The 12,767-nt window shown below is 42.7% G+C and overlaps 1 protein-coding gene across 1 annotated transcript in view; it reads left to right on the plus strand.

The window, feature by feature from the left end:
* The first annotated feature begins 6,503 nt into the window (after positions 1-6,503).
* The window catches only part of LOC141112905 (vomeronasal type-2 receptor 26-like), a 75,085-nt gene continuing 68,821 nt past the window's right edge, over positions 6,504-12,767 (plus strand). Inside the window, exons 1-2 of the mRNA XM_073606009.1 lie at positions 6,504-7,415; positions 7,613-7,863. Of these exons, the coding sequence (XP_073462110.1) occupies positions 6,504-7,415; positions 7,613-7,863 (1,163 nt within the window). The remainder of the gene's footprint in view (positions 7,416-7,612; positions 7,864-12,767) is intronic.

A 12,767-nucleotide genomic window follows, 5' to 3' on the forward strand; every position in this document is an offset into this window, starting at 1 on the left:
GCACGAACGCAATAAAGACAGAAAGAATAGGAACACAGCACAACTACTTACTTTTTTGCAGCACTCTCCGGATCTTTCGGTACTGCTCTGGCTCTCTCAATTTCAGGTCCGACCACCGCTTCCTGAGCTGATCTTTCGATCGTCGTACCCCGAAATTCTTCTGCAGGCTTTTGATCACTTTCGCCATGATCTTGGCCTTTCTGATATTGGGGTTGGGGTAAGGCCCATACTTTCCGTCATAGTCGGACTTCTTCATGATGTCGACCATCTCCAACATCTCCCCAAAGGACATATTTGTGGCCTTAAAACGTCTCCTTCTGGATCGGGACGTGTCCGGATCCGGGCTTTCCTCCTCCTCCTCCTCGTTCCTGCAATTAGCACGCACCTGCTGTGACTCCACCATGTGCTCTTCCCCCACTGCGCCGAACGAAAAGGGGCGGGGAATAGACTAGAAAAAACGTCAGGGGTGGGCAGAGTTACACGCATGCGCAGTGTGTATAAAGCGTAACACGCGTGCGTATTACGTACGATCTGTGAGCGGAGGATGGAGCATTGGACGCGCCGATCATAAGAACGAAGGTAAGAGACAAACTTGTGCCTATACTGCTTCTACATTGAAGCCTATATTGTAACAAGATTAGGAGAGTTTTGTCTGACATTAGGCTTTGTCTTGTGTTGTGTCTTGCAGTGAACATGGATATCTTAGTGAAAGACAATGACTTCATGTCAGTATTCATAGATATCTTAAGGGAGCTGCCCTGTGTGTGGGATATTAAACACCCCCATTACAAGAACCAAGCAAAGAGGAAGGCAGCACTGGTGCAATTGTGTGAAATTGTGAAGCAGGTGATCCCCACGGCAGACATCACCTATTTGAAGATCTTAATTGGTGGCCTGAGGAGCACATATCTAAGGGAGCGCAAGAAAGTCCTGGATTCACAGAGATCCGGAGCAGCAGATGACATCTATGTCCCCAGGATGTTGTACTACGACAGGCTGCATTTTCTGGCAGGCCAGACTGAACCCAGGCCATCCCTCTCCAGTCTTCCTTCCACGCTTCCTTCCCCCCCGGCTGAGGCTTCTGACGCCCAACCTGGGCCTTCCAGGCAACATGTGGAGGAGCCCAGATTGAGCCAGGTATAGCATTCCTCTAAATATTTCTGCTTGTCCAATCAATGATGTTAACTAGATGTTAGTTTGGAGTACTAATTTAGGATTGTGATTGATGAAGCAAAACATTACAACCAAGTCCCTTTTTCATACACAGGAAAGTCTCAGCCAGGAGGTGGCCGGGCCGAGCCGGCTGCCTGATCTGCAGGTCCCTCCACCCCCCCTGAAAAGAGAAAGTGGCAGTAGGAGGAGTGCCCTAGAGGAGGCTACCGGAGGACTCTTTTGGAGGGCTACAGAGGTCCTGGGAGCACGACAGACCATGGAGGAGGACATTGCTGCCATCATTGCATATAAAATGCAGAGGATGGAGGAGGGCCAACAAGTCTTGTGTGAGGCGCTCATATTGGAGGCTCTTAACAAAGGTATGAGGGGCCAAATGACAGCTCAGACACACCTTTGCGATGGTCCTCCTCCTCCTCCTGCAGGTCCTCCTCCTCATCCTCCCTCTCCTCCAGGTCCTCCCAGTCCTCCTCCAGGTCCTACTCCTCCTCCTGCCACATCTCCAACTGCACAGCCACAGCCCGGAAGGAAGCGTGAAAGGAAGACCAGAAAGTGAGGACCCTGGATCCAGTCTGGTCGGCCAAAAAATGCAGCCTCTTGTGGTACCACAGCCTGGGGACACAGATGTCATCTGCTGCTATCTGGATCTCTGCGAATTCTGGACCAGACTGCCCTCCCTTACATATGGACTCCTCAGGCCACCAATTTTGATGTTCAAGAATTGATGTCTGCCGTGGGGGTCCCAGGCTTCGCTAATTTCTCCTGTTGATCCAGTGTTGCCTCCCTCTTTGTTTGGTTCTGAGCCCTTTATAAAGGATTTTTTTTTTCAATTATACTCTCCTATGTGTTTTACTTCAAAAAGGACAGTTAGTTTGTGAGGATTCAGGTACATTTCAAATATACAATGTGAAATGAACAAGGGACACCAACAACAAACAATCTCCTTGAGATTAAATAATAAAAGATATCAATGGTGTTGGGGTAACTTGACACACAAAACACACAAAAAAATATTCTGGAGTAAAAATAAAAATAACATTGAACAAAGATCAGCCTTTGAAAAAATTCAAACATTAAAAAAAAAAAGCTTAAAATCCCCAAAAAATTAAATAAAAAAAAAAATTCTGTCAGATGTGACAACTAATAACAATATATTCAGGGAATCCCAATAAAAAAACAAAAATAAAACTTTGTGAGAAGTGTGTGTGAATATGAGCAGCAAAACTACTTCATTCTTGTCACATTATAAAGAAGAAGAGAGTGCGCTGTATTAAACCATTTTTAACATTGCAGCGTGACGAAAGTGCTGTATCCATTGCGAACGCTAAGTTTACCAGAACAAGCTGTTCCGTCTTGGAATTTCTTCTGAGCATGCGTGGCACTTTGTGCGTCGGAACAGGCCACACACGGTCGGAATTGACGCGATCGGATTTTGTTGTCGGAAAATTTTATCTCCTGCTCTCCTACTTTGTGTGTCGGAAAATCCAATGAAAAATGATGGAGCCCACACACGGTCGGAATTTCCGACAACACGCTCCGATTGGACATTTTCCATCGGAAAATCCGACCGTGTGTACGGGGCATTAACGTTCTATGAGGAGTAAGGATGAGCCCCCCGGTTCAGTTCACACCAGAACTTGCGAACAGGCAAAACATTCGGACGAACATACGAAGCACCGTTAAAGTCTATGGGACACGAAAAATAAAAAGTGCTAATTTTAATGGCTTATAAGCAAGTTATTGCCATAAAAAGTGGGGACCCGGGTCCTGCCCCAGGGAATATGTATCAAAACAAAAAAATTTAAAAAAACCGTAGTGGGAGCAGTGATTTTAATAATGCTTAAAGTGAAACAATAACAATGAAATATTACTTTAAATATCATACCTGGGGGGTGTCTATAGTATGCCTGTAAAGTCTCACATTTTTCCCGTGTTTAGAACAGTACCGCAGCAAAATGACATTTCTAAAGGAAAAAAAGTCATTTAAAAATGCTCACGGCTGTAATGAATTGTTGGGTCTTGGCAATATAGATAAAACTCATTGAAAAAAATGGCATGGGTTCCCCCCTAGTCCATTACCAGGCCCTTCAGGTCTGTTATGGATATTAAGGACAGTTTTAATGAAGCCAAATACATCACCTTCAGCATGCTGGTGTTCTGCAGTGTCTGGATTGCCATGATCCCAGCCTATCTGAGCACCAAAGGGAAATATATGGTGGCTGTGGAGATTTTTGCCATCCTGACCTCAAATGCTGGACTTCTAGTTTGTATCTTTTTTCCAAAATGTTACAAAATTCTTTGTCAGCCCAACTTAAATTCAAGGAAGCATTTGCTTGACAACAGATACAAATAACTTTTTAGGCTGGATTCACACTATTGCAAAATGGTTGCTGGTTTCCCTGCATCCAATTCACATGTCAAGAGATTGTGATGAGATCTCTAGGGAGCAGCTCCGGTGTGAATTGCACAGGAGTCCCATGTTTAAATAGGTAAGAAAGAGGGACGGGATTTTTACGGTGCAGATTACTCAAATAAAGAAAAGAAAGCTATATATTTTATCTCTTTTTCTTAAAAAGAACAATTTTATTGTTTTACATTAAAAACAGACACATATGCCAGTTAATTATACCAATACAATTAAAACAACGTGGTCAAAAAATGGGGAATAACATGTAGGATATACACTGCAAATTCATAGATGGTAGTTATTGCATACTAGCCCGACATGTTTCGCATTAGTCGCTTTATCAAGGGGTATGCAATTAAGTAGCAAGTCATCCAATACTTTTAATGATTCTACAAAGAGAAAAGGGATGGGGAGAAAAAGGCTATTACATATAAGAAAACATTTTGCAATAATGATATACCGTAAAAAAAAAAAAAAAAGAAAAAACATAATAAAATATGTGCTGTCACTCCGAAGCATCCATAAAGGCTTACCCCCAAAAAAAAGATTGACCCTAGATGAACTCGTCAAAACCAGCGTGTACAGACGCAGCCAAGCGAGACAGCAAGAGGGCTTGAATTGCAACCACAGGGAGCAGTAAGGAGAAGCTGTTATACAGATAGAAAGTATTCAATATTGAAGAGAGAATATCATTGTGCAAAGGGTTAATTGAAATTGTAGGAGGCATAAAATTTAAATGAATATCACTTACGCCAAAAAATACTTGCAGCTGCAACCAGAGAAGTGCAGTTGAACAGCAGAAATGGTAATTGCCAAAATAGATGGGTAAAATGTACGTTAGAACTAGAAAATAAAAAATAAAAAAATAAATAATAAAATTAAAGTGAAAATGGGAGGTATTGCCAATTTGCACAAAAGATGGAGGTAGATAGTCAAGGTTAAGGACATACTCCATAGAAAGGTGTTAAAGATGATGTTTTCAATCAACATCGTAATATGAATATGCTCAGAGTATAAGAGTTTATACGGGGGATATGTAGGTAAAATTAAGACTCAACCAGAGTTCAACAAATATACATAAAACGAAAACATAAGAGCATAACTATGGAGTATGGAGCAAGGTATGGTGAACACCACCAGTCACATTACCTGGCTTAGATCTTAGCTTGCATCTTCCGGCGCTGGCAGACATGGCTGTCAGATCAGCCGGTTTAAAAACTGCTCCCCATCGGGACGGCGTGTGACGTCGCCGGCTCGATGCGGACGTGATGGCGCCACTGCGCATGCCCGAAGGACCGAACCTAGCCAGACTTCAATCCCCACAAATCACCGCGCCGGTAGAAGCGCATGTCGGCTGCTTCTACCGGCGCGGTGATTTGTGGGGATTGAAGTCTGGCTAGGTTCGGTCCTTCGGGCATGCGCAGTGGCGCCATCACGTCCGCATCGAGCCGGCGACGTCACACGCCGTCCCGATGGGGAGCAGTTTTTAAACCGGCTGATCTGACAGCCATGTCTGCCAGCGCCGGAAGATGCAAGCTAAGATCTAAGCCAGGTAATGTGACTGGTGGTGTTCACCATACCTTGCTCCATACTCCATAGTTATGCTCTTATGTTTTCGTTTTATGTATATTTGTTGAACTCTGGTTGAGTCTTAATTTTACCTACATATCCCCCGTATAAACTCTTATACTCTGAGCATATTCATATTACGATGTTGATTGAAAACATCATCTTTAACACCTTTCTATGGAGTATGTCCTTAACCTTGACTATCTACCTCCATCTTTTGTGCAAATTGGCAATACCTCCCATTTTCACTTTAATTTTATTATTTATTTTTTTATTTTTTATTTTCTAGTTCTAACGTACATTTTACCCATCTATTTTGGCAATTACCATTTCTGCTGTTCAACTGCACTTCTCTGGTTGCAGCTGCAAGTATTTTTTGGCGTAAGTGATATTCATTTAAATTTTATGCCTCCTACAATTTCAATTAACCCTTTGCACAATGATATTCTCTCTTCAATATTGAATACTTTCTATCTGTATAACAGCTTCTCCTTACTGCTCCCTGTGGTTGCAATTCAAGCCCTCTTGCTGTCTCGCTTGGCTGCGTCTGTACACGCTGGTTTTGACGAGTTCATCTAGGGTCAATCTTTTTTTTGGGGGTAAGCCTTTATGGATGCTTCGGAGTGACAGCACATATTTTATTATGTTTTTTCTTTTTTTTTTTTTTTTTTTTTTTTTTTTACGGTATATCATTATTGCAAAATGTTTTCTTATATGTAATAGCCTTTTTCTCCCCATCCCTTTTCTCTTTGTAGAATCATTAAAAGTATTGGATGACTTGCTACTTAATTGCATACCCCTTGATAAAGCGACTAATGCGAAACATGTCGGGCTAGTATGCAATAACTACCATCTATGAATTTGCAGTGTATATCCTACATGTTATTCCCCATTTTTTGACCACGTTGTTTTAATTGTATTGGTATAATTAACTGGCATATGTGTCTGTTTTTAATGTAAAACAATAAAATTGTTCTTTTTAAGAAAAAGAGATAAAATATATAGCTTTCTTTTCTTTATTTGAGTAATCTGCACCGTAAAAATCCCGTCCCTCTTTCTTACCTATTTAAACTCTGCTTGGGATGTGGTGCCTACTCTGAGGGTGTTCCCCATTTCGGAACCAAAACCTGCATAATTTAGATTCAGTGTTTTAATACACACTTATCTAAGGTTTCCGATATGGGTAACACAACAACGATTAATATGTGAGATACCTAGTATCAGATCTACAATCTTTTTCCCCTTTTTTGTTCATTAATTATTATCTTCACCAATCTTGTTTTTGTTAGAGGGACGGGTTTTGTCCTTCCCCTTCCCCTCCATTGCCTCTTTCCTTTTTCCCCCCCAACACTCCCTCATGGCAGCTTTCAGTGGCGAGGCCTGGTTAGGCCTCATGGACAAGATCCAACAAACCCATAGTTCGGGAGAGATGAGTGACAAGGATCTAGAATATATCTTCCTAAGACTTCAACGTCTTTTGGAACGCAAAGCAAGAATACACTGGCATAAGAAATATTTTATTAAATATATCGATCACAAAATTGTGCCTTGGGGATTGAGAATCCAAATCTTCCCCAATGTACGCAAGATTGACGACCCTTTAAAGGTCCAGTGGGAAGAGAACCTGCAAACTTGTTCCTTTGGGATGATGAATCTATTGTGTAAACAATATGAACAAGAACTTATCACTTTAGATGTATCCATTTTACAATGGTACAATGACTACAAACTTATATCAAACAATGCAAAATTTAAGAAAAAAGAAAATGAATTAAAGGTTCATCTAGAAAGATACACCTTGGATATCATCCGAACAAAGGAAAACAAGTTTGCACGTGATACCAGTGCCCATTCAAATGGGTCAGCCTATAAATGGGCACAAAATATCAATACCAGATCCTACAGATCCACTAGCCAACGTAACACTAGAAATGGCAATGATATGACTAACCTTTCACCTTCTTCTTCCCTATCATCTAGCCAGTCAACGGTCTATCGAGATCTGTCCGGAGACAGACTGCCAAAGCGACGTAAAAGTAACTCTGATACGGCCTCCTTGGAGTCCCTTAAAAACCGAACCGGCACTCCTGCACCTTATCGGTCACAGTCCAATCACCCCAAAGTGGCACCACCTCGCATTTCGAGTATACCCCATTCTTCGTCACAAACGTCACGTGGTCCACAGTTGTCGGCCACCCACACTATTGTATCCACAGCACCCTCCACGGCGGTCACTGCCCCTCCTCTTAACCTTAATACGGTTACTAAGGTAAGCAACACTAACACTGTGATTTCTCCTTTAGGCACACCTGTAACAGCGGACATGAAGCTAGCTCCCATTTTTTTAGGGAAAGACCAAGAAATAGCACAAACCCAGAATCTAACTTAATTTCCTGTAATTCCGATCTCACATCTAACCCATCTGAACTATCTATCATTAATCTTTCCTCGTATGCCCTAAATGAGTATGAAGAACAAGTCCTCAAGCTGGGTCTCACCTTCTGCCCTGACTCCCAGCTTGATAAGTTCCATCTCATCAAGGACCTTCATCTGTTTGCTCGCAGACTCTTATACAAAGTCATTTTTGACAAACCTCAATCAGATATATGTCCCAATGATAAAACACCTAATCTCCGGATTAATATAGAAGAACAGAGAGCCTACGAGGACTTGATGGCACTTTGGGAGGAGGGACACACGGACGACGACGCCTCCGGGTGTTTGCATTTGCCGGAGCTGTCGGTCGCCGGTGTGTCTTTCCCCCCCCACAGTCCTATAAACCAAAGTCAAAAAATTTTCCCCTCTTAAATACGAACCCCAACATCTGGGCCTTTGTTACACAGACCTCAAGAGCAATCGAAGAGTCCAACCTTCGCCCCTTTGTATCATCTAATTTAAACGCAAACCAAAAAGCTGCTATTAGATCTCTTGAATCCAATCAAAAAATAATAATTAAGCCTGCCGACAAAGGCGGGAATTTGGTTATTATGGAAATACCTCAATACATCAATATGTGCAAAAAAATTTTATCCAATCAGGATTGGTACCGTCCCATTTCCAAAACTTTAATACAAAATTTCAACACTGAATACTACAATATCATTTTTAGGGCATACCATAAAGGCATCATTGATAAGAATACGTGGGATTACCTCAATGTGAGGGACCCACGAATCCCCACGTTTTACGCCCTACCAAAGGTACATAAATCCATCGTTGACCCTCCAGGACGCCCCATAATATCGGGCTGCCTGTGTCTTACGGAAAATGCTAGCTGTCTAGTTGACAACTATCTACATCCTCACGTTACCTCCCTCTTCTCATATATTAAAGACACTATAGACCTATTAAAAACTATCGAAGATATGTCTCTCCCACCAGGCACCTATCTAGTTGCACTGGATATCGAAAGTCTTTACAATACGATCCCCCATAGCAAGGGTATCGAAATCGTAAGTAACCATCTACAAGAGAGAGGTCCCTCGTTTGAAAAATATAATGACTTTGTCCTAGAACTTCTCAACTACATACTAAGACACAATGTCTTCATGTTCAATTCTTCCCACTACCTCCAGGTGCAGGGGGTTGCGATGGGGACTAAATGTGCCCCATCGTATGCCAACCTGTACCTGGGGGGGTGGGAAAAAGATTTGTTTTCCAGGGACGACCTGACCCACTTATTGGAAAAGGTCGTCTCCTGGTATCGATACATAGACGACGTTCTGTTATTTTGGTCGGGGTCAGAAAGAGAATTATTTGAATTCTTTGAATTGATCTCTGTTAACAATTTTAATTTACGTTTTACTATGGAACATAGTACAACTGCAATTAACTTCCTCGATCTCACCATTTCAATTGATACCAATGGTAAACTAAACTCATCACTTTTCAGAAAACCCTCGGCAGGGAACACCATCCTTCACGCAGCCAGTGCACACCCTGGCCCGTTGTTGAGGAGCATTCCCTACAGTCAGTATTTGCGCTTAAGACGCAACTGTAGTAGGGACACTGATTTTCACTTAGCAGCAAAAGACCTATACAAAAGGCTATTGTCCCGAGGATACAGCCATGCGTGTCTCAAAAGGGCATATAACAAGGCAAAAATACAGAATAGAGACCCCTTATTATTTTCAAAGAAGCCCCCAAAAAAATCCGACACGGTTAGATTGATCACCCGATACTCTAGCCAACATAGAGAAATCAAAAATATTATAGCAAGATTTTGGCCTCTTTTGTCTGCCGACCCAGCAGTCAGCAAACATATCAACTCCTTCCCTGAAATAACCTACAGACGTGCCCCGTCATTGAAGGACCGTCTGGTTCACAGCCATTTTCAAGATACCCTAAATAACAACAACTCCTCCTACACAGGTATCTCCCCTTGTGGTAGATGTGATATTTGTCCCTATGTGGAAAGTACATCACAATTTTTACTTCCCAATGGTCAGTGGTATTCAATAAAATTTAGGGCTACATGTCAGACTCCAGGCATAATCTATCTAGCTCAGTGCATCTGTGGTGGATTTTATGTGGGCAAAACAAAACGACCATTTTACAAACGAATTAGAGACCACATAAAGCCAATTTTGAAAAAACAGATGGACACAGCCATTGCCAGGCATGTAGGATTGTATCATAATTTCAATCCCAGAACTATAAAGTTCTATGTTCTGGAGCATATACCACTAGACGAAAGAGGGGGAAGTGTTGATCGGACACTTCTCCAGCTTGAAGCCCGCTGGATTTACAGTCTCCAAGCCACTCACTTCCCAGGCTTTAATGAATGCCTTAGCTACAGACCCTTCCTCTGATTTAGCTGCTCATGCAATGTTCCCTGATGTCAACCCACATCTCACACCATCCTCGTCCACTTTTTCACCCACTTTCCCCATTCCCCTTCCCTTACCTTCACCCTCCCTCCCTTCATGTCTTTTTCATTAAATGACTTGCTGTTTGCATATATTTATGTTAGTTAATTTTCACATTCTATTCTGTATAACTTTGTGAAATCTGTAACTGTTGTCTAATGATGTCCCATCTAATTATGTCTTTTATTGTATTTATGACTTGATTGATATACTATGTGTTGTCCCTCAGTAGCACCGATCGGGATCGGTTGTTGTGTGGTCCTTCCGACCCGACCGGTTACTCCTTTGACCCCTCCCAGTTAGGCCGTTCCAGTCCAGTCTCGCTATGACAGCTGTAGGGGGGCTTGCCGCATCCACACGGACGCCCGGGGCACATCTTTTTGATGTGCCCATTCCGCGCCGTGCATCCCCTCCAAACCAGCTTCCTTGCTGGTTACCATCGCTACCCCTACCCGCCTCCCTCGCTCCTACGCGATCGCTGTGCGGGAGGAGCTCCCTTGCGCAGCAGTGCGCATGTCGGCTGCTTCTACCGGCGCGGTGATTTGTGGGGATTGAAGTCTGGCTAGGTTCGGTCCTTAGGGCATGCGCAGTGGCGCCATCACGTCCGCATCGAGCCGGCGACGTCACACGCCGTCCCGATGGGGAGCAGTATTTAAACCGGCTGATCTGACAGCCATGTCTGCCAGCGCCGGAGGATGCAAGCTAAGATCTAAGCCAGGTAATGTGACTGGTGGTGTTCACCATACCTTGCTCCATACTCCATAGTTATGCTCTTATGTTTTCGTTTTATGTATATTTGTTGAACTCTGGTTGAGTCTTAATTTTACCTACATATCCCCCGTATAAACTCTTATACTCTGAGCATATTCATATTACGATGTTGATTGAAAACATCATCTTTAACACCTTTCTATGGAGTATGTCCTTAACCTTGACTATCTACCTCCATCTTTTGTGCAAATTGGCAATACCTCCCATTTTCACTTTAATTTTATTATTTATTTTTTTATTTTTTATTTTCTAGTTCTAACGTACATTTTACCCATCTATTTTGGCAATTACCATTTCTGCTGTTCAACTGCACTTCTCTGGTTGCAGCTGCAAGTATTTTTTGGCGTAAGTGATATTCATTTAAATTTTATGCCTCCTACAATTTCAATTAACCCTTTGCACAATGATATTCTCTCTTCAATATTGAATACTTTCTATCTGTATAACAGCTTCTCCTTACTGCTCCCTGTGGTTGCAATTCAAGCCCTCTTGCTGTCTCGCTTGGCTGCGTCTGTACACGCTGGTTTTGACGAGTTCATCTAGGGTCAATCTTTTTTTTGGGGGTAAGCCTTTATGGATGCTTCGGAGTGACAGCACATATTTTATTATGTTTTTTCTTTTTTTTTTTTTTTTTTTTTTTTTTTTTTTTTTTTTTACGGTATATCATTATTGCAAAATGTTTTCTTATATGTAATAGCCTTTTTCTCCCCATCCCTTTTCTCTTTGTAGAATCATTAAAAGTATTGGATGACTTGCTACTTAATTGCATACCCCTTGATAAAGCGACTAATGCGAAACATGTCGGGCTAGTATGCAATAACTACCATCTATGAATTTGCAGTGTATATCCTACATGTTATTCCCCATTTTTTGACCACGTTGTTTTAATTGTATTGGTATAATTAACTGGCATATGTGTCTGTTTTTAATGTAAAACAATAAAATTGTTCTTTTTAAGAAAAAGAGATCAAATATATAGCTTTCTTTTCTTTATTTGAGTAATCTGCACCGTAAAAATCCCGTCCCTCTTTCTTACCTATTTAAACTCTGCTTGGGATGTGGTGCCTACTCTGAGGGTGTTCCCCATTTCGGAACCAAAACCTGCATAATTTAGGAGTCCCATGTGTTTTCTGGTCCGTTTCAGGTCCAAATTCAGCCAAAGATCGGATCTGAAGCGGTGAACAGGGATGCATCGAACCCCTGCTGTGAGCCGCTCCATGCGGCAGTGTGAACCCAGCCTTATAGTGATATTTAAGAGTTGTACCTACATATTAAACTTAATGTGGGGCTTCCAGGAGAATCGAATGTCTGCTTTACCGATGGTCTACCACCCCCCTAATCACATTTTGGCTAAAACCACTTGCATTGGCAGTTGTTGTTTTTTGGGGGGGGAAGACAACCACCCCCCACTGTCGGTGGATTTTCTGCACTCCCTGGTGTGGGTCTTGCAGTCATCCAGCCCCACACTTACCCCATCTAGGTTGCGGGCGGGCCACGCTCCTATGGGCGATGGGCAGCGGGTGGTAGGTGGAGGCTTCTATTGCGTCCCCTCCTCATCTGCATCATGGAGTCTTCCGCCATACATCTCCTCCCTCCTCCACTTAGGCATCCAATAGGATCGCCTGTCCTTTCAGCCAATCAAGGGACAGCTCTCAGGGCCCGCTTCCTGATTGGCCAGGAGGAGGATCAGTGTGACAATGGCGAATGATGATTCGCTATCATCACACAACTGGGTGGGCTCAGGCTCAGTGCTCTGCGCCGCAAGCCCACCCTTTTGTTGGAGCCTTTTAGAGGCTCTGGCTCTAATCACGTGCTTCATTGTAATCCATGCGTCCGGCACCCTGCATGTAGATTAGGGGCACATGGAAAGGGGGGGTGGCGCCCGTGTGCCCCTAATGGATGGGCTGCCACTGACCACTTGTCAAAAACAAATTGCATTTTTCTAGCAAATAAGTGTTTTGGGTCTGTCAGTAAAGTTGACC

Source organism: Aquarana catesbeiana, linkage group LG11 (genome assembly GCF_042186555.1).
Source record: "Aquarana catesbeiana isolate 2022-GZ linkage group LG11, ASM4218655v1, whole genome shotgun sequence".
Lineage (NCBI taxonomy): Eukaryota > Metazoa > Chordata > Amphibia > Anura > Ranidae > Aquarana > Aquarana catesbeiana.